At 38.4% G+C, this 23,547-nt stretch overlaps 1 protein-coding gene across 4 annotated transcripts in view; it reads left to right on the top strand.

Annotated features, from left to right (window-relative positions):
- The window catches only part of lrrc1 (leucine rich repeat containing 1), a 184,290-nt gene that overhangs the window by 59,142 nt on the left and 101,601 nt on the right, over positions 1 to 23,547 (top strand). For 3 of the 4 annotated variants that reach the window (XM_060852839.1, XM_060852831.1, XM_060852854.1), the window contains 2 exons: positions 6,857 to 6,935; positions 14,046 to 14,135. In XM_060852839.1, the coding sequence (XP_060708822.1) occupies positions 6,857 to 6,935; positions 14,046 to 14,135 (169 nt within the window). Of the gene's footprint in view, positions 1 to 6,648; positions 6,689 to 6,856; positions 6,936 to 14,045; positions 14,136 to 23,547 lie in introns of those variants that run through there. The other variant, XM_060852847.1, reaches the window with a different exon arrangement.

Genomic DNA, 23,547 nt, shown 5'->3' with positions numbered 1-23,547 from the left:
TTTTGGCCCAAACTGGTCCATGTTGTCCAAAGTATCCACCCTTGCTAACAATATTTCCCTGCATCTGGCCCATATGCTTTGGAACCTTTCGTATCTATGTATTTGTTCAAATGCTTTTTAAATGTTGTTAGTTTACCTGCCTCTACCACTTCCACTGGGAGCTCATTCCATATGCGTTCCACCCTCTGCTTAAAAAAAAATTGCCCCTCCGGTTCCCTTTTATTCTTTCCCCCTGTAACCTTAAACTGATGCCTTGTAGTCTGCGATTCCCCAAGTCTGGGGAAAAGACTGAGTGCATTCACCCTATCCATGCCTCTCATGATCTTGTATGCTTCTATAAGATCTCCTCCTCCTCCCTCCGCTGCTTCTTCACCCCTCTCCCCCCTCCCCCCCCACAAAAGTCTCCTAAGCTCAAATGAAAAAAGGCTACTTGCCTCACCTTTTCCCTAAAACTCAGAGACCAATGGATCCTGGCAACACCCTTGTAAAGGTCTTCTGCACCCTTTCCAGTTTAATAACATCCTTCCTATAGCAAGGTGACCAAAACTGAACACAATACTTCAGGTGTGGCCTCACCAATGTCCTGTATAACTGCAATATAACTTTCCAACTTCAATACTCAGTGCCCTGACTGATGGAGCCCAGTATGCCAAAAGCCTCCTTATACCATAAATTCTGGCTGTTCCATTTTCCTTCTCAGAAAATCAAATGTATATCCTTATCCTATTACCAGTGAGGCAGTGTTCCATTTGTAAATCAAATTTGCCTTTACAGAAAAGCCTGAGCATGTACCTGATTTTTCAATCCCTGATAACTGCTGTAATTTTACTTTTCTCTTTCTGTCTATGCAGTCAGATTTCCCATGGTGTTGAGTGTTTGATTTTGCATGCTCGCACATACACACACACGCACAAATAAAAGTTTGTGGGGTGAATTTGTACTTGCAGAATTACATTTTATTTTGCCCAAAACCTGCATGAATCCATGTAAGATTTTGGAAATCTGTTTTTTAAATTAGATTTAGTCTGAATATTGTGGCACACAGTTTTGCACAGGGCAGCTCACACCTTCAATGCGTTATCTGGGCTGACATAACATCAATTATCAAGTTCACTTGAGAATGTAACTTTAAAAAACTTCTGCGATTTACAAATGAAAGAACTGAAACCAACATGTTCATTCTGAAACATGCAAGACTTGATAAACAACCCAGGTGTTTTCAATATATGATTTCAGTTACAGCACACTGTAAACTTTTGCTATAAATTCTGTGTCTTATAGTCCACAACCACCTGATGAAGGAACAACACTCTGAAAGCTCGTACTTCCAGATAATCTTGTTGGACTGTAACCTGGTGTTGCGTGATTTTTAACTTTGTACACCTGAGTCCAACACAGCATCTCCAAATCTTAATTTTTCTTGTTATTCCTGAAGAGCCATCAATGTCCCTGGTATTTAAACTGAAAACTGATGTCTGCACTGCCTGCGCCTTTCTCCTACTTTCTGTTGGTCCCCTGCCATAGAGTCAGAGAGTCATAGAGATGTGCAACATGGAAACAGACCCTTCGGTCCAACCCGCATGCCGACCAGATATCCCAACCCAATCTAGTCCCACCTGCCAGCACTCGGCCCATATCCCTCCAAACCCTTCTTATTCATATACCCATCCAAATGCCTCTTAAATGTCGCAATTGTACTAGCCTCCACCACTTCCTCTGGCAGCTCATTCCATATACGTACCACCCTCTCTGTGGAAAAAGTTGCTGTTTAGGTCTCTTTTATATCTGTCCCCTCTCACCCGAAACCTATGCCCTCTAGTTCTGGACTCCCCGACCCTAGGGAAAAGACTTTGCCTATTTACCCTATCCATGCCCCTCATAATTTTGTAAATCTCTATATGGTCACCCCTCAGCCCCTCAATTTCCTGCACCTTTTAGTAATTGAGAGGTGACCACTTCTGGAATGTAAGTGGCAGGAAATTCTCAGACTTAGATTCACAAGTCCACCCATTTCTCCCTCTAGAACTCAAGCCAGAATGCTAGCAAGGAAATTAGAATCCTGACAGTGTGGAAGCAGGCCCTTCAGCCCAACATGTCCACACTAACCCTCCGAAGAGTAACACACACAGACCCATTCCCTATTATCCTATATTTACCCCTAACTAATGCACCTAACCTACGCGTCCTTGAACACTATCGGCAATTTAACATGGCCAGTTCACCTAACCTGCACATCTTTGGATTGTGGGAGGAAACCCACTCAGACATGGGGAAAATGTGCAAACTACACACAACGTCAGTGAAGGGTGGAATTGAATCCAGGTACCTGTCGCTGTGAGGCAACATTGCTAACCACTGAACCACTGCTGCCTCTAGCAACTAGCAGTATTTCTTCCATCCATAGTTTTAAAGGATTTGTGAAGTTAAAGAATTCTGGAATAGAACAGGATGTGTGTACAATGGGTCCCCACTTGCCTGTCATTGCACCCAATCCATTGATCCTTAAATTACAAGAATTTGACCATTAAAATACTTGATACTGAACTCTTTAAAATAAACCTGTAAGAAATATATATGTTAGCATTTTGAGACCGAGACAGATTAAAATTTTAAGGAATTCACCTTTTGAAAGACTAAAATACTAAAAATAGCTAAATTTGATTGAATAAACTGGGAAGCATATTTGAAGCTCAATGGGACCGATCAACAAGTGAACTTCAGTGAAATACATGGGATTTAATCATTTAATAAAACAGCAGCAATTTGTTTGTTAATTTTCTGTATTCATCTCATCCTTTGTAATTTAATGCTCTCGCTGGGACTCTACCATTGGCTGTCCCACTTTTAAGTGTTGTCCGCTCAGACTACTTCTTCTCAGACTCGCTCTTTCTGCTCTCATTAACTCGGACTTTGAGTTACCTGTTCTCCTACTTTTGTTTGTTCGTCTCTTTCACTCCCTCCCCATGGACTTCATCTCATTGATGATGAAGAATATCTGCTTTGAGACTATTACAATATTAGCAGATGTGTGCGAGAATTTGATGCTATAACACAGATGAGTACAAAGAGAAGCTCCCTCCACTTTGACTCACTCAGCAATATGTCTTAATGTTAATTCCCAAAGGAAAAATGATCATACTTTTCATGTTATTCAGTTTCAAGTGTGTCTGAGTGAATTCAACAATTATTGACAGAGCATTTTAAAAACTGAAAAGGGATAGTCAAAAAGCATTTCACACAAGACCTTCTGTGACTGAGAGGAGGCTTTCATCCTCTCAAATAATTCTCAACAGAGATCTTAAGAGTTAAGACTAGTGTCTCACTCACTGCATTAGCCATAGGTTCAAATATTATTTAAGAATGAACTAATGCCTGCTGAATATGTTCAAGGAATAGTGATAATGAAACTATCTTGGGTCTTTCACTTGTGACTATCAGCATAAATTTTGAGCAAGGTGATATTTGAAGTGACGCAGATTCAAATCCTTGAAGTTGTGATACTTGCTGTATGCATCATGGCTTTTAGAAATAGATTGTAGCAAATTGATGAACTTGAGATCTTTGTCTTTATAAAGCCGAAAGAACTGCAGATGCTGTAAATCAGAACCAAAAATAGAAATTGCTGGAAAAGCTCAGCAGGTCTGGCAGCAACAGTCGAGAGAAATCAGAGTTAATGGTTCAGGTCAAGTGACATTCCTCAGAACAGACCCTTCCTCCTTGTCTTTTATGTCTTGGCCATTTTGTTAGTACTGTTCAACTCTAAATTAACTCTTCGCTATAACTTGCTGTGGGTTTGGAGTCACATGTAAGCCAGACCAGGTGAGGGTGTCAGATTACCTTCCCTGAAGGGTATTAGTGAACCTCATAGGATTTTACAACAATCGGCAATGGTGACATGGTTGCCATTGGCTAGCTCTTAATTCCAGATTTTCAAGAGAGACTTTGGTTTTCTGTTACAGCAAGATTTGAACACATGAGCCCAAGGAGGGTAGGTCATGCTTCACAAACCTTATTGAGTTCTTTGAGGTGACCAAACAGATTGATGAGCATAAAAGCGGTTGATGCGGTGCATATCGATTTCAGGAAAGCGTTTGATAAGCTCCCACATGGTAGGCTATTGCACAAAATATGGAGGCTTGGGATTGAGGGTGATTTGGTGGTTTGGATCAGAAAATGGCTAGCTGAAAGAAGACAGAGGGTGGTGGTTGATGGGAAATGTTCATCCCGGAGTTCAATTACTAGTGGTGTGTACTGCAAGGATCTGTTTTGGGGCCAATGTTGATTGTCATTTTTATAAATGATGTGGATGAGGGCATAGGAGGATGGGTTAGTAAATTAGCAGATGACACTGAAGTGGGTGGGGTTGTGGATAGTGTCGAAGGATATTGCAGGTTACAGAGGGACATAGATAAGATGCAGAAGTGGCAAATGGAGTTTAATGCGGAAAAGCGTGAGGTGATTCACTTCAGAAGAAGTAACAGGAATGCAGAGTACTGGGCTAATGGTAATATTTTTCGCAGCATGGATGAGCAGAGAGACCTCAGTGTCCGGGTGCATAAATCCCTGAAAGTTGCCAACCAGGTTGAAAGGGTTGTTAAGAAGACATATGGCGTGATGGCGTTTCTTGGTAGGATTGAGTTTCGGTGCCACAAGGTCAAGCTTTAGCTATACAAGACACTGGAGTATTGCGTGCAATTCTGGTCACCTCATTATAGGAAGGATGTGGAAGCTTTGAAAAGGGTACAGAAGAGATTTACTGGGATGTTGCCTGGTATGGAAGGAAGGTCTTATGAGGAGAGGTTGAGGGAACTGAGGCTGTTTTCGTTGGAGAGAAGAAGGTTAAGAGGTGACTTAATCGAAACGTAAAAGATGATCAGAGAGTTAGATTAGGTGGACAGTGAGAGCCGTTTTCCTCACATGGTGAAGACTAACATGAGGGGGACATAGCTTTAAAATGAGGGATGATAGATTTAGGACAGATATCAGGGGTAGTTTCTTCACTCAGTGTAGTAGGGGCGTGGAATGGCCTGCCTGCAACAGTAGTAGACTCACTGATGTTAAGGTCATTTGAATGGGCATTGGACGTAAATATGGATAATAATGGAATGGTGTAGGTTAGATGGGCATCGGATTGTTTTCACACGTCGGTGCAACAACTATGCTCTTTGTTAAGTTCTGTTGAATTAACAACATGACACAGTGGGAAAGCAAAGACTCTTCAAAATGATTTTCCCTGTAGATCTGTCAGGAGAAACTTTGCTGCTAAACTTCTCAAATTATCTATCCTGTCTGCTGATCCCTTTTTGGTTTTCCTCTGCAGTAAAGGATTATGACTCCTCTGCCAGCATCCTTTTGAATAGAACATGAGTGGTGTAGTTTGAACAGTAATTAGAGTTAGGATTTTGTCCTGTTTTGTTTGACGAATGCTTTGTGTAACAGAAAAGCTCTTATTCTTAGAAGCATTTACGTTTGAAACTTGGGGTAATTATACTCTAACGAAAAGATGGCATACAGTTCAAAACCAAAGCTGGAGTTTTTTGAAGACCAAATGTGCAATGAAACTTCTTTATTTGCTTGTTGGCATGTGGAGTAAATTCTGATGTACAGCAGTAGCCAGTAAGGTTTTGTAATATGAAGAATCAATGGAACAAACGTCACTGCTTCAGAAGGCTCTCTATTTTCTGGGTGAAAAGAACATTTGCAATGTTTTTCTATGTCTTTTGCTTTATCTCTCCAAAAAACACATTTGAATTTTCACTATAATGTCATCCAAGTTGGGTTCAGCAGAAAGTCAGTGTTCTGCTGTACATGTACCTTGAGGTATCTTTAAGATTAGTATAAGCATAAATAAAACTCCTAGCTGAAAGTCTTCAGAATGTTAAAATATGACTTCATTTTTCATAACTTTGTTATAGTTTCAAAAAGATTAGACAAAACTATGAAAATGTTAAAAGATTTGAAAATTCATATTCCTCCAAGTGTAGCATTAATTGTCATTTGAGGTTCCACTGGTTAATGCGCTGCTTAACTATCATTTTAAAATCTGGACTGCTTTAACTCGGTAATTTTCATTTCAGTTATATAAAATTGAAACCTTTGGTATTTGGAAAGACTTAGATTGCAATAGTGTGCAGAGTTCAGCTGGATTAGATTCTGTCTGTCTCTCTCGTGTTTAAGTTACTTATTTATAGTTGAAATGGCTCATTGTATATTTGCCTACCCATCCCCCATCTCATATAATTACGAATATAATGCTTTGACTGAGTTAGAATATTGTTTACTATTGCTGTGAATCAGCTGAATATGATGTACGCATAATCGTAGATTGACAAACATTATGTACTCATATCAATAGATTGATTATGAATTTTTATAGCAGATGTTTTGGACTGAAAGCTAACCTTCCACATTCCAGAATCTAGAGCTATATGGCATTGAGCAATATGCCTCATCAGATGTATCTATAGGTTCAGGGCAGATTAATTTATAGTTGATTTACTTGCTTCTTGAAGGGGAGAAAAAGACAAATTCTTTCAAATATTATGTGCCAGTGTGTATTCATTTACTATGCTTTGCAACAGACAGTGTGTTGCTGATAGTCATCTGTAGTTTGTCAAGCTCCTGAGAAGGCTTCACGAAGAAGTTTACTGTCTGTTGGGCGCAAAAGATCAGTTATACTGCATGTCTGGTATTAATACAGGAGTTTAATATGATACAGTATTGTGTATCTTTGGTCCATTTTGGCATCATGTAATAAGATTGCTGATACTTGGACCTTGATTTGTTTGGATGGATGACAAGTTATGCAGAATTTTGTTGCCATGTATATGACTAATTTAATCCTTTCTAATTGCAGATATTATGGAAATTCCAGAAAGTATCTCATTTTGCAAATCATTGCAAGTAGCAGATTTTAGTGGCAATCCATTGACCAGGTAAGAAGAACTAGAAAACGGGAGCCATATGTTTGCATATTGTTTTATTCTGAACGATTTGTAGTTAATATTAAGAACTGCCATCATTAAGTTACAATTTTGGTAGCATAACTGAAATTGTAACTATTAAGACACTTGAAGAATTTTGTTATTTAAAGTTCGTTTGTTGAAAATATTTTGAAATCTTGGTATTTATTTTCTGAATTTTAATTCACAATCAGTCAATATGTAGTTAAGGAAGGGAGTGTGGTACTGTGCAGTCTGAAATATTTGTTCCTTGAATGTTTTAAAATAAATTCTTCTCTAATATAATTTGCTTTTCAGATTCCCCAATGGAAGTAGAAAGGATATTTTGCATGCATGAGGGAATTGTTGATAGATATATCAACTTTGTGAACCTTTTTAAAACTCACGTGGGTAACAAAATGATTTTACTTATGATCCTCAAACATCCCAGAGTCTGATTTATGGCCTGTGCACCTGTGAAGTCAGCCAGTCACACATTTCCCGAAGAGGCAGTCAAAAACTTGGAAGTTATTAATTCAAGAGGAAGGAATAGCGTAAATATACCTAGGACCAGAGCCTATAAATTATGAGGAGAGACTTAGTGTAGAAAGGAACTTGTTTAGTAGGAGAAAATAAATCTTAGTATTTGGTGCAGTTGTTGAATTTTAAGCAGTATGTATAAATGGGATTGTAAAATCTTTTGCACAGAGGCCACTCAATCCATTGTACCTCTGCTTGCTCTTTGAAGAGCACTTGTACTTAGTCCCACAACTCAGCTTTTTGTCTGTGCCCCTGTAAAATCCACGTCTTCAAGTACCTGGCAGCCTATGTGAGGAGCCACAGGATACTAAATGACTATTTTAGATCAGTGTTTACTGTGGAGAAGGTCGTAGAAGATATAGAATGTGGGGAAATAGATGGCAACATCTTGAAAAATGTTCGTATTACAAAGGAGAAGTTGCTGGATGTCTGAAAGTGGAGAAATCCCTGGCACCTGATCAGATGTGTCAGAACTTGTGGGAAGCTAGGGGAGTGATTGTCGTACCTCTTGCTGAGATACTTACATCATCAATAGTCATAGGTGAGGGGCCAGAAGGCTGGAGGTTGACTGACGTGCCACTATTTAAGAAAGGTGGTAAGGAAAAGCCAGTAAGCCTGACATTGGTAATGGGCAAGTTATTGGAGGGAATCCTGAGGGATAGGATTTACAAGTATTTGGAAAGGCAAGGACTGCTTAGGATAGTCAGCATAGCTTTGTGCATGGGAAATCATGTCTCTCAAACTTGGTTGAGGTTTTATTTTAAAAAAAATAACAAAGGATCGATGAAGGTAGAGCGGTAGATGTTGGTCTATATGGACTTCAGTTAGGCGTTCGACAAGGTTCCCCATGGGAGACTGGTTAGCAAGGTTAGATTTCATGGAATACAAGAAGAACTGGATACAGAACTGGATCGAAGGTAGAAGACAGAGGGTGATGGTGGAGAGTTGCTTTTCAGACTGAGGCCTGTGACGAGTGGTGTGCCACAAGGAATGGTGCTGAGTCCACTGCTTTTCATCATTTATATAAATGATTTGGATGTGAACATAGGAGGTATAGTTAGTAAGTTTGCAGACGACAGCAAAATTGGAGGTGTAGTGGACAGCGAAGAAGGTTACTTGAGAGTATAACGGGATCTTGATCAGGTGTGCCATTAGGCTGAGAAGTAGCAAATGGAGTTTAATTTCAATAAATGTGAGGTGCTAGATTTTGGAAAAGCGAATCTTAGCAGGATTTATGCACTTAATGGTAAGATGCTGGGGAGTAATGCTGAAGAAAGAGACCTTGGAGTGCAGGTTCATAGTTCCTTGAAAGTAGAGTCATAGGTAGATAGGATAGTGAAGAAGGTGTTTGGTATGCTTTCTTTTATTGGTCAGAGTATTGAGTATAGGAGTTGGGAGGTCATGTTGCAGCTGTACCGGACATTGGTTCAGCAACTTTTGGAATATTGCATGCAGTTCTGGTCTCCTTCCTATTGGAAGGATGTTGTTAAACTTGAAAGGGTTCAGAAAAGATTTACAAGGAGGTTGCCAGGGTTGGAGGATTTGAGCTATGGGGAGAGGCTGAATAAGCTGGGACTGTTTTCCGTGGAGCGTCAGAGACTGAGGGGGTGACCGTACAGAGGTTTTTAAAATCATGAGGGGCATGGGTAGGATAAATAGATGAAGTCTTTTCTCTGAGATCGGGGAGTCCAGAATTATAGGGTGAAGGGGGAAAGATATAAAAGAGACCTAAGGGGCAACGTTTTCATTTAGAGGATGGTACAGGTATGGAATGAGCTGCCAGAAGAAGTGGTGGAGGCTGTTACAATTAGTGCATTTAAAAGGCATCTGGATGGCTAGAAGAATAAGAAGGCTTTCGAGGGATATGGGCCAAGTTCTGGCAGATAGGACTAGATTAGGTTATGATATCTGGTTGGCATGGATGAATTGGACGGTCTGTTTCCGTGCTGTACTTCTGACTCTATAGCTATGAGCACCTCCCAAAAAAATGATTTGCAGAATCAGCTTGCACTATCTTCTTATGTAGAGAGAGTGTGACCACATCGAGTGCTAGGGGAAAAAAGTTCTCTCCTTTTGCCAATTGTTCTGAATCCATGAACTCTGGTTACTGATCCACTTGAGGAAATAGTTTCTCTGTACCTATTCTATCAAAACTCTGATCATCTTGAAACCTCTTAACTGTCTCTACTCTAAGGAAAAAAGGATCACACTGATAAACCTCCTCCTTCCCAATATCTTTGCATTCAACAGTTCAGGAAAGATGTAGAGTTGTCCACAGTATTCCAGCTGAAGTCTAACTGTGTTTTATGATATTTTAACATAATTGTTTTCTTTTTGTAACTTATCCCTTTATTTGTAACTCGAAGTAACCCAGTGTCTTCTTGTTACGATATGGGGTAAACCCTCTTGCTAAATTTAAAGCAGCAACATCGAAAAGATTTATTCCCTACAGTAATCTATGAAAATTTGAAAGGCCATGAGGTATTTAAAGTAAAAATTAACAACTTTATTTCTTAAAGTATAACAGAATAATTAACTGACAATTATTTACAACTCCTTCCTCTAACCTTTATCTTTTACATTCCCCTGTACAATACTGGTCTGATAGAAAAAAATCCCAATTGAGATTTATAAAACATAACTTCTAATCTCAAAACCAGGCAGCTTTTGATTCTTCTCTGTATTCCTGTCATCTTTTCTTCTTCTTGGGGATTCTGCATCACAGGATACTGATACATAAAGGTACCTTTAAGCAAGCTATTCTTCTGGCAGTCTTTACATATTGGCAGCTTGGCAGTTCTCCTCCCAACTGTTAAATTTTCCTGGTCTTGTATCGGCTTGTGTCATTGGCTTTTAAGATGGTCAATATATTCAATTCAAACCTGATTGAGGTTGGTATTTTGGGGTATAATTTAAACTGATTAGTTGAATTCGAATTTGTTTTTGTCTTCAGGCAACCAGCTAATCGAGTTATTCAACCAAATGTTGCATTACATAATTTTTTCAGAACTTTTGGTTCTGTCAGGTAGTTCTACTCGCAAATAATTTCCTTAATGTCACCTTAATGGTTTGTGTATATGGATACCAAAGTGTCTACACTCGTCAACATATTTTACAAAAATGTGCTCTTTATAATATATTTTGTCTTTTCATCCTCCCCAAACATACATCACTAAACACTTCTCCACATGCAACTCCATCTGTCATGCTTCTGTCCAGACTACCATCCTGTCTTTTACCTTCCTGAAGCTGAAAATTAGTCTCATTGCGTGCTATTTTGGCAAGTTTTTCAATAGTAGCAAACATTTTAATACTGCTGTGTTCTGCTAAATCTACTGCAGAAAAATTAGGCAAAAAAAATTGGTCTAAACCTGAATCTTTGGTAACTCCATTACAAGCCATCACCAGGTCTGAAAATCGTCAATTGGCTCCAACTTTGCTTCCTCCCTTTGTGCCAATTTCATAAACACATCACCACCGTCCTCTTAATTTCATGGATTTCATCTTCTTAATAATCTTCCTGTTTGGTTCTTGACTGAATTTCTTCCAAAAAAAAGTCCATATGTACAACATTTAATAGCACTCTCTTGATCAGCCCTTCTCTTTTGTCTCATGAAATAATTAAATCAAGTTAATTTGATTGTATTTCCATTTAATAAATTCATGCTGGCTGACCTTGATTAATTCATGCTTTTCCAAATGAAAGTTTGTTGTTGATAACAATATTCCATAACCTCCTGACAGCTCCTGTTAGGCTAACTGGATTGGTTTCCTATTCATCCTTTGGCCATTTTGTGAGTAATATGAACAAGGTTCCACCCTTCTGGAATTTTTTTCGTTATCAAGCTCAGCTGTTTGTGCTTAATGTATTTGGAAAATGTGTTGAGATTTGTTTTAAATTGCCTGCTAATCTTTTTAACTTTGCCACTCCTTTGAGTTTTAAAATTGAATTGTCACAAAAAGAACCCCAGCTGCTACACTGTCATTTAGGGAAGGAAATCTGCCATATCTATTTATTTTAGTCTGTATGTGACTCCAGACACTTGGCAATATGGTTGACATTTAATTTCCCTCTGAAATGGACAAATGTAAACCACTGCTAACTTGTAGGCAAGTTGTCTGTGCTGCAGTGTTGCTTTGTCAGCAAAGCCCACCTCCCATAACTTAATTTTTAAAAGGTCCCATACTGTGCCATATTCCATTTGAATTGTTTCTTTTTTCGAAACCAGGTCCAAGCGGTACTTCATTAACAAAACCAAAATGTTGCTACTGCTGGATCTATATAACTTAGAAGGCAGCATCTTTAGAAACAAGTTGAAACAGAACTAATGTTTCCGTTATCACTTTTAAGGATAATGGAGTTCTTGAGAGTTCAAATGAAGATTTGCTGACCTGAAAAATGATCTCTACCTAGTTCCTGCCAGATTTACTGAGTACATCCAGCATTTTTAGTTTTTCTTTCAACACTTACACAGGAGATACATTAATAAAGAAAGTTTCCTGAATTCCAGCCAAATAGAATTCTGGGGCATCAAGTATGCTTTTTAAAAAAATTTTGAACAGTAATATAGTCCTCGATCAGTACTTCTGTAGTCCATCTTTTCCTTTCCAATCATTTTGGAATGCTTGATAACCAGGAATGTTTAGCACAATTTTCTAACATAAAAGGAAAATACTTTGCATTTTGGAGATCTAAAATAAAACAAAGTTTTTGAAGTTACTCGGAAGTTTGGGCAGCATATGTGGGAAGATAGACTCTGTCCAATATGACTCCTGTTCAATATTCAATTCTCATTTGGTTTGGGTCTTGTCTCAATTAATGATTAAGTAAATCAGTCTTTGAAATTCCTGTGGAAACTGCTTTCTCATTTCTACCAAAATGGGAAGATGTTTGGTCACTGATGCTAATTAGAGCTGTTCACTTTAATAGTCAGGTTAACTCTATACCCCACTGCTCTAACACAAATGTTTTGTATCAATCAATTCTATTTTTCAGCTTTTCAAACAAGTGTAATATTTTAAATTTTTTTAAAATGTTAAAAGTAAATCAAAAACAAAAGTGAAGGCACAATATATGACTTGAAAACAAACACTGAATTGTGATATTACATTTAGCTTTATTGAAGCATGTTCATGGTTTGGTAAGTGGATTTATGAATGTAACATTGAGGAATCAACTCCTATTATAGACTTCAGGTGAAGCAGAGGGTGACAGGATGTACAGATGCAATTCCGTGTTTCAAGTCATATATTGTGCCTTCGCTTTTGTTTTTGATTTACCTTTAACATGTTTTAAAAAATTTAAAATGTTACACCAGTTTGGAAAACTGAAAAGTAGAATTAATCGATACAAAAAAAATTCTGTTCAGTATCCTGACAAGGAAAATGGAGGGATTAAAATGGCTCCTACCAGCAGGTGCATATATTGATGATGTGACAACTTCACATCACAAATGTAGGAAAATATATTTTTAATTGAATATTTAACTCAAATGCTCGCTGATGTGACTTGCAGGAAATAACTTTTTGTGCATATGAAATGTACAGATGTAAGTCATATTAACTGTTAAATGTCACGAGGACAGTGCTCTGCTCATCAAGTACTGCTCGTTCCAGAATCATTGCAAAAGTTGAAGATATTGTAAAATGAGCAAAATTATCCAATTTTCCTGTTTTTTAAACTAAAGTTGACAAAAAGCACAGACCTGGTTTCTTTACTTAACCAGAAATCTTGTTTATTAGAAATAAATAGATTCTAGCTGCAAATAACTGATTATGACTCTATTAATTAAAATTTTAACTGCTTGTAAACTGCTCCTACACAGACGTACAGATAGTCGATGGGAAAAAATAACATCGGTGAAAGGAAAGATTGGGAAAGTAGTTCAATTGTCCCTTAATCATTAGGTTTGCTGAGATGGTCCTTTTGGCTTCTTCAGATACTTTCAGTTGATTGCAGAAGGACGGGATTGCTGGGTTTCATATTAAAAAGCCTCTGGCCTACTGATTCAGAACCTCAAGCTTATAGCAATTGCTGAGTGAAACATTAAACTGGATTTCTAAGGTCTTAAGGTGGTTTCTGTAGAGAAAAAAAAAACTGCTGTCATCCTTGTGGAGATCTGATGACTTCTTCCAAAAACGTTCTCACCTGCAAACTGTTTTTGCTATCTGGAAGCCAATCACTTAGTTGTTGGCAGGCAAAATGCCTTTGTCATTAATAACTCGTCACTGGTCTATACCAGATGCCACTTGTTGCTGGCTAAAACTCCATTTGTAACTTGATTCTAACCAGTCTGCAATCCTTATCCCCACTGTTTAACGCACAATAGCGTAAATGGCACTTAAAATGAGATTTAGATTATTTGCTTTTAAAAAGTACAGCAGTCTTTCAGCAGTCCTTTTTTTTGTCCTTTTACCATTTCAGTTCATAATCAAAAAGTCAAAAAAATAAAAAGACATGGTCTTTACCATACATTATTTGATGTGTTTTCAAGCTGTGTCCAAACTTATTGATTGCTGATGTGTGCAGAGCCTTATTGTTCTTGATAATATATTTGTTCGCAGGTTGCCTGAAAGCTTTCCTGAGTTGCGGAATTTAACTTGTCTCTCCCTGAATGACATCTCCTTACAAACGCTTCCTGAAAATATTGGAAAGTAAGTTTTCTTCACTGTAGTATGTGTAGTTCAAAAGCAGTCAAATCATTTAGATATTGTTTGTTATTTAGAAATGTTATTCCCATAGTTGTTTAGAACCTCCACATAGTGCAAGATAACTAAATGTTGTTAACTAGCAGTAGTCACAAGATGTATTTTTTTTTGTCTTTTGAAAAAGGCTAAGTCAGATGAGGGATCAAAAAGAAAACAGTCCAGTGGATCCAGAGTAGAAAGCTAAAATGTCAAGTGGGCACTTGATTTCTAGTCTCACTAAAAAGGAGAATACTATTAAAAGACACAAAAGAAGATGAAAAGATAGAGTCATTGCCTGTGGTAAAAATGGATGAAAAAGTGGTATTTGAATTGTTCCCAGTGCTCAAAGAAAAGACACAAAATAGGATATATTGTAAGTTGCTGGGGAACATAAGTATAAAAATTATGGAGATTCTGGTCACAATCATTCAGTTCTCCTTTGACATGGGAGTGGTGCAGAAGAGTTGCAAATATTATTACACTTTTGTTTAAAATCATTAAGCAAGATAAGCATGGTAAATACAGGCTAGTCTGTCTGATATTTGTGGTCGGGGTTAATCAAAGACCACACACTAGGACACAACTGTTTATCACTTCGAAGAACACATGATTTTAAAAACAGCCAACATCAATTTGTTCCAAGCAAAGAATTCAAAGAGGGAAGTAATCCAAATGTTGAAAAGTATATGAAGTATTCTGATGGAGTAGATAGGGAACAATTGTTCCAGTAATCAAAGAGCGTCAGTTTAAAATAATTACAGGTAATAGTCAAACAGGTTTATTAGAAAACACAAGCTTTCAGAGCTATGCTGCTCCTCCAGATGCTAGTGAGAGGGGACCTCAGACACAGAATTTATAAGTAAAAGAGCAAAGGGTCATACAACTGATGCTAACAAATTAAACACCTAAAATGGCTGTTAAGTCTTTAATTATTTGCAATGGAGCTGCTGGTTTCAATTGATTAATATGCAAATGCCAAAATTTCTTTCAAGTCACTGCCCCGAGATAACTTAAGATGTTATCAGTATACTCAATACCAACAACTGTCAATTTCCAGCCACCATCCTACAGCTCATCCACTTCGTCATTGATCAAGTCTTCACCTTCGGCACTCGGTTCTTCATCCGACATGAGGAACAGCTATGGGAACCAGATTTGCAACCCAATGTGCCAATATTTTCTTGCACAAGTTTGAACATGACTTTTTTGTTGCACAGGACCTCTGACCAACACTACATACCAAGTACATTGACAGCATTTTCTTCTGTTGGATTCGTGGTGAGGATCACTAAAGTAGTTAAATAGTGCTATCAACAAGTTTTATCCCACCATCAGACTTACCATGGACAACTCTTTAGAATTTGTCTCATTCTTGGACACTTGTATCTCCATCAAGGATGGCCACCTCAATACCTCATTCTACCGCAAGTGAACAAATAACTTTGATGCTGGTTTCGAGTTTAAAAATGGATGATGGAACCTGGTATATGTGGGATTTTTTTTGGAATGATCCAGATCAGGTTATATGAGTACAAAGAGAACAGAATTAATATTGGGAAGGAATATTAATGTTAATTTTGATAAAAATGTCAGTTAAAAATCACGGTCTTAGGGAAGTACAAATTCCTTGGGTTGTTGGTACACCTAAAGGCAAAGGGCTGAACCTTGCATTTTTTTGGCCAATGGTGAATTGCATCAAGTTTTATGGAAATTTTTCTCTGAGGCCGAGTGTTTTTTCTTGCTGTATCTCGCCAAACTTGTGTAATTAACTATCTTTACCATCCTATTGGCAACCCTGACTTTGATTCCAAGCTCAACTTATCACATGCCATTCCTGAAACTCAGCACTATGGGATGCCAGTTAACGTTGGCTATCCCAAGACACCCACACCATTTTTAAAAGCCCATTATACACTGGAGAAAAGCTATTGGTTTGAAGCTGCTTTGCACTTTTGCTGACATTGGACCCCAACATGATAGATGGGGAAATTGTCACCCTGTTGAGTGGGCAGGGATCTGGAGGACTGCTTTTAGGTGTGGTGCATGTGTGGACTTCGACATACCCCAGGATCAGCAGAGGAAGTCACGATGCCAAATCATGCCATTTTTGTCTGAGGTTGCCAACCGAATTAAAGCAGTCTTTGCTGAATGCCCATCAATATAGCAAGATTGTCAATTACATTCGCAATTCTACTAGCATATATCTTGTCTCTACCTCATATTCACTCTATATCTGCTATTGTATCTGCCTCTTGTCAAAGCTCATACTCTTATATATAGTCACTATTGCCTTCAACACCTTCCCTTGCTTTGTCATCCAACTCACGTTCTGACACCACTAATCCTTCATAGCAACTACCTGCTCATTACTTGGATTGCCTTCCCATCTGCACTAAAATAACAACTGTGCCAATTGCTTTCACTTCTGAATGCCTATGCCTTATTCTTAGAGCTAAATAGGTAAAACGTGTAAAAGTGGGTAGAGGGCATATTGTATTCCTCACTGCTGTGTACAAAGCATCCTGACTCCAGTGTCCCAAGTGGCTGGCTGACTGTGTTCAAACCTCTGGATTGGTATCAGAGTCTGCCCTTGACTTAATGTGCTGGGCCCTCTGACTGAGGGCTGTTACCCTTGACTCAACTGAGGCATATTGACATCATGGCAAGCTTCTGGCTTCGTATTTGTGCTAAATGGCATGACATAACATGAGCCTGATATCTTTGGCGGAGGGGATTGGAAGTGCAAATAAAAAACAAGGCAAACCAGGGATAATTAGAGTATCCAGGTAGGTTCAAAGTGAGTGAATACTAAGAGAGCAAGCTGAAAGCCCAGTGATGCAGTCTGGCCCTGTCATATAGCTCGGTGTGGGTCACTGCACAAAGTCTTTGCAGCAGGATTGCAATGATAGTTGTCAGTGCAGCACTGAAATGCAGTAGTATCCTGGAAGTGGATCTGAACTGTGCCATGAAGGTTTTAGAGGCTGGCACATATCAGAGCTGATGTGTGTGCGTAGTGCTAATGGAATGTGCCCTGACGTATCAGTGACCAGTGTCTAAGAGCAAGCAATCAGCTGGATTTGCCGGATACCCACTCTGATTTCCATGACAAATATTCTTTACTTCTAACTTGTTGAGCACGTTTGATAAATAGGAAGCTGAATATTAGTGAGGCAGATTGCGTTGTCAACAAGCAACAAACCCCCTTAATTGGTGACTCATTGCTGCCCAGCAAGAATCTTGCTCTACTGCTTATAACATAAGAACTAGGAGTAGTGTAGGCCATCTGGCCCTTTGAGCCCACTCTGCCGTTCAATAAAATCATGGCTGATCTTTCTGTACCCTCAGCTCCTCATTCCTGCCCTCTCAGAATAACCCTTAATTCCTTATAAAATGCCTATAGATGGCATGAGATGCTCCCTTTAATCAAGATCAATTTTGCCGGGCACCTCATCCAATTCTGCCACAAATCTCATTATAGCTCAAGATACTCAGACCTCTTAGTCCACCCTTTGTCTTTGCAATTGGTGAGAACAACTTGTTGCGAACCTGAACAATGATATTGGCATCCAACAATCTCTGCGCTGTGAATTTCACCTTCTCTGACAATTTTTACTCCTAACTGCCATGGGAATCCCCTTCTCCACCAACAGTATGTCATCAAGTAGGCTAACCAAACAATTTTCACATGCAGCAAACTAGGAGATAGAATTCACTTGCTATTCTTCATCTTTTACATTATTTTAAGCAATGAATGAAAGACTGGGATGTCCCATGGGGTGAAGGAAGAAGCTGAAATATTAAACTTCTTTTTGTTGTTTTAGCTATCGCAGTGTATCTATATTTTAGTGGGGAAAAATAATATTCCAAACTTTAACACTTGTTTTCCAGGGTTTGAGAGGTTGTTAAATAGTAATTATGAACTCAACATGCCATTAAATCCTACCCTAGATTACAGGAATACAAGTTAATGATCTATGAAGTATACTCGATCTTATATTGTTTCACCTAAAGCTTTCTTCCAGTTTGTAACAGTTTTCTAGAAATTTTACATTGAGACTGAGTGGTTTCAAAATGGAGCTTCATACCAAATCAGTATTTGCTAAGATTTACATCTGCAGCCCCTTGAACATCAAGTGCTGTAGAGTTGCAAAGATTTGTTGTCAGCATCTTCTGTATTTATATATTTTAGCTGCACAGATGCAGAATACAGAAACTGCTGCTAGTTTTGCAGTTGTTATGCAGTGAATGCGGGCAACTTAGCTGTCATTACAACTGCAGGCTAAAATCTGCTGTTGTTTCAAAAGGGTGACAAGACTGCGGGGCACTCCGGAATTACTGGGAATTTGAAAAGCATGTGGTATCACACAAAGTCCTCGCGAAAGGAATGCGTTTTTGGTCTAATCTGCTACATCATCATCTTTTACCCTGCCTCTTCCTATTTCTGACTTTACTGTGTACAACCAGCATCCTGTTTTGTTATTTTTTGTTTTAATATTTCCAGGATTTTTGATTCCAGTGCACTATTATCAAATCGACTCCACCCATTATCGCTCTTTGAATGAACAACTTTGTGACCTCAGTTTTGTTTTCTTTTGGCTTGGCTAGTGTAAACTAGCTGTCCAGTGTAATGCTGCAGCTCATTTTCTAGAATTAATCTTTTTTCTTACAAAATATTTTAAAATATTAAATGTTACACTGTTATTTCTGCAGCAATTGTTTACACAAACTTTTCTGAAATGATTGTTCTCGTCCTTTCTGTTACCGGGCTTAGTTACTCATGTACAGTATTATTTGTTTTAACTCGGAGATGCCCATTTTATTATATCCAAAATGTTTCCGCTTGACTTCCGACACCTTGTTAGCATTCAGTGAGGTTAAAGTCTTGGAAATAATATGTCTAAAACCGCAACATGATCCTGCATTTTTAGGCATCTGTTTTATTCCTACATTTGCAATGCCTTTTTATTTTCCTTCATAAGCCACCTAGCCTTTAGCAGCAAATGGTGCTAATTAGTAACAAAAGCTCACGGGGTGGAGTGGGGGGAATGTTTCTTGTGTAAAACGTTATAATGTAGGGTGTGGTTAATAGACCATTGATTGGTATTCTGTGAAATCTAGACTAGTTGAAAGGACCAAATGAAACCGTAAGAAGCATCAGTGAGGTTTACTTCACTAATTGTGCATGGTGTCAGTGCTGAAGATAATCAGAGTTCTATTATTTTGTAATCTGTTTAAAATCTGATTCACATCAACTAATTCTGTTGTTCTTCATTCAAGTTTCTCTTTTTATGCAATTCTAATCTTGTATGTAGTTCTGAAAACTTGACCATTCACCTTTGATAAACTGCCATTTTGGTTAATAAACCAGTAGTTGAGTACATCATCTGATTTTTGTGACTGTAAATTTAAATGGCTGTGCTCAGCAGCGATTAGAAAGCACTCTAAATGGTTCCACTTCTCACTTATATCTGTACCACTAATAAGCTAGATCATGATTTGCCTACCTCAATTTAATTTTTGTGCTCTTTTCCCCATATCTCTTTATGTCTCTAATATTGGAAATTGTTCACTTCAGTTTTATACATACTTGATGAATAAGCTCCCATAGTCTGGAGTTGGATAGTGAATCTCAAAGATTCACCATACCGAGTGATATAAATTTTCCTTGTTTGAGTTCTAAATGCCTGCGCTTCGTTCTGAGACGATGTCCAGAGTATGGATGGGAAACACCCTTCCTTACATCTACTCAGTTGAACCGGTGGATAAATTTGTATTTTCAATGAGATCACCTTTGATTTTTGAAGGTCTGGAGAATACAGGCCCAGTTTCTTCAATCCCACCTCATCGGATGATCCTGCTATCACGGATGTCAGTATAGTGAAACTTTGCGGTTCTCTATGGCAAATATATTTTTCCTTGGGTCAAGAGACCAAAACCGTATGAATGCTCCAGCTGTGGTCTGTAATATTTCTGTAATCAAATTCTATTGCAACAAAGACTCTCTGAATTGCTTGCTGCACTTGCATGTTAGTTTTTAGTGACTCGTGAACGAGGACGGCAAAACCCTTTGGGCATCAATGCTTATCAAACTATTAGGAAATGTTCTGTTTTTCCTACTAAAATGGATAACTTCGCATCTTTCCACATGATATTACATCTGCCATATTCTTTCCCACTCACATAGCCTGTCTACAAATCCTCTTGAAGAGTGATTGCAGTTTCTTTACAACTTGTGTAATCAGAAAATTTGGAAATAGAACATTTGGTTCCACATTCAAGTATTTGAATTAGATTGTAAATATCTGGGGCCCAAGCAGTAATTCCTGCAGTACTCCCTTGGTCACAGCTGACAACGTGAGATTGACCAATTTATTTCTCTCCTGCTTTCTATCTGTTAACTCATTCTCGATTCCATGTCATCTAATTTTGTTTACTTAGCTCTTGTATGGGACGTTATTGAAAGCCTTCTGAAAATCCAAATACAGTACACCACAACCACTGGTTCTCCTTATTGATTCTGCTAGTTCTACCCTCAAAACAAGGCTCATAACCTTTGCAGTGCCTCCAACAATTCCTTGATAGCTTAGATTGGAGGAGGCTGAAATGAATCATTTACCAGGAACTTCTGACTGAATTGCTTCAGGCTTGTCTTTTGCATTCAATGATGAAGGAGGTCAGTCATCAGAATGAAGATATTTGCAGAGCATCCTCTTTTAGTTAGTTATTTAATTGTCTACTACCATTCACAATTGGATGTGGCAGGACTTTAGGTCTTAATTTATCAACCAGCAATTCAGATATGATAAACCCTGTCTATCACTTGGGTGTGCATTTTGGCATACAAGTAGACTTTATTTGTAGCTTCATGGTTTGACACCTAAGTTTTAGGAATGCTTGAGTGCTCTTCCTGCACTCTTCGTTAACCTGGGATTGATTCTCAGTCTTGATGATGCTCGAGTGGGAAGACTTTGCAAGATCAACAAGGTTGAATTGCCATTGTAGCTTTCACAGCCTTAATCAATGCCAAGTTGTCCTTTTTTCTCATTTGAGATTTTTTTAATGATTGATAACTGATTGGCTTGTTAGGCCATTTCAGAGGGTACCGAAATGTTAACCACTTTGCTGTGGGTTTGGAGTCACATGTTCACCAGACCAGCTAAGGACAGCAGTTCCCCTGCCTGAAAGGGCTCAAATGAACCAGATTGGTTTTTATACAAATAGCAATGGTTTAGTGGTTATCGTTATATTTTAATCTCCAAATTTTTATTTTAAATTCAGATTCCAACATGCCATGGCACAATTAAAACCTGGGTCTCTAGAGCATTTTCTTTGTGTCTGCTTTACTAGTCTAGCCACATTACCACTTATGCCATCTTAATAATAGATGCTAACATTTCCTCTCGACTGACGTCAAGATAATATGTCTGTAGTTCTCAATTTTCTCACTCCTTAGTTAAATATCTGTCCATTTGCTGTCATCAAGTACTATTTCAGAATCTATGAAATGTAGGAAGATGACTACCACCGCATTCATCACCTCTACTTTCACCTTTTTAAATGTATTGCATGTGTTATAGCATGAGTCACTGGAACCTTTACGTTGAGTTAATACAGCTTGGGTACTTATCTTCCCTTTATTGTCTTTTCTTAATAATTTGTGTCTATCCCTGTTGACTAGGTTGTTATGGATGTTATTGGGACGACTTCTAAAATACCTTGTTGCATTTTTGGATTTGCATTTTCAGCTGGAAAATGCTTTTCTTTAGATAAAATGAGCAAAAGTTCCTTTTAGTACAGCACTTTGTCTACAGATGTGTTTACTATATTTAGAAAGATACTATGAAGGATTTATCTGGATTTTAAGCAGATTATAGGTTTGTAGTAAATTTGACTAATTCATACTAACACAACTAAGGATGGTCATTGCAATGTCAGTAGTTTTAAAAGTTGCATTATTAAGAATAAAGGTAACTTGGATTAACAGTAGTCAAATGCATGCATGAAGGATTGAATAGTCTACTCCTGTTCTTATGTTCCTAGGCGCACTTGGTTTTAAGGAACTTCTTAAGAAAGACTGATTGAGAAGATTAGCAAAGGAATTCCAGAGTTAGCTAATTTTGATGGCTGAAGATATGGGCACCAGTGGTAAAATGTTTAAAATCAGGAATGCTCAAGAAGATAGCATTGAAGGAAGGGATATCTTAATTGATTCTAGGGTGAGAGGAGGTTCTCATAGGCAGTCCCTCAGGATTGACGATGAGTTGCTTTCATTATGTTTTGATGGGTTCTGAAATGGTTGAAAAATTCAGTGCATGATTGGTAAACTCTGCCACATGGAGAATAGGTGGCCCTTGCAGGGTTGGATGCATGGATTTTTTAAAAATAACTTTCCACGTGTGATGCCTTCCTGAGAGGATCTTCTTTTTATTTGGTCACAGATCAGAGCTCCTGTGAATCAAGTAGGATGCATTCAGGACATCACGAAGGCGTTTCTGCTGTCCTTAGGGAGTTTCCTACTTTGATGAGTTCAGGGTAGAACAGTTACTATGGAAATCTAATATCATGTATGAGTGACATGTGTTGATAGTGATTAGTACTTTGATGTTGGCCAAGTTAACTTGGGAAGAGAGTGTTGCAGTTTAATCGCCTATCTTGCCAATGGATTTGGAGGAACTTGTGAATCCATAAATGGTTTGAGGTGACAGCTGTAGGTTAGCCAAATATTTGCAGGTAGGAATATGGTGATTAATGTTACCTGATTACTCTTGACTTGAGTTATGAATTTGTGATCCTGGTCCTCAAGTACTCTATTCCTCGAACAGTTATAGGGAGAGGCTGAGTAGGCTGGAGTTTTGGAGGCTGAGAGGTGACCTTATAGAAGTTTATAAAGTCATGAGGGACATGGATAGGGTGAATAGCCAAGGTCTTTTTTCCAAGGTAAGGGAGTCCAAAGCAAGAGGGCATAGGTTTAAGGTGAGAGGGGAAAAGTTTAAAAGGGACCTGAGGTTAACTTTACCATGCAGAGGGTGGTGTGTGCAAGGAACGAGATGCTAGAGGAAGTGTTGGAGGCTCGTACAATGACATTTAAAAAACATCTGGATGGGTACATAACTAGGAAGGGTTAGAAGGATGTGGGCCAAATGCTGGCAAATGGGACGAGATCAGTTTCGGATATCTGGTTGGTGCAGACGAGTTGGACCGAAGGGATTCTATCCATGCTGTATGACTCTATAACTCTGAGCTGAAGGCCAAGCATATGCTGTTTTGGCCTTTGTTGAAATGTAAGACCTTTTTATTTTTGTGCATTGTAAAATAAAATTTGTGGACTGAAATGAAAACAATTGTTTTAAAACTCGTGCTTTAACAGATTGCTGTGAGA

This window comes from Hemiscyllium ocellatum, chromosome 3, assembly GCF_020745735.1.
Source record: "Hemiscyllium ocellatum isolate sHemOce1 chromosome 3, sHemOce1.pat.X.cur, whole genome shotgun sequence".
Lineage (NCBI taxonomy): Eukaryota > Metazoa > Chordata > Chondrichthyes > Orectolobiformes > Hemiscylliidae > Hemiscyllium > Hemiscyllium ocellatum.
This window is presented reverse-complemented; position numbering and strand designations above follow the sequence as displayed.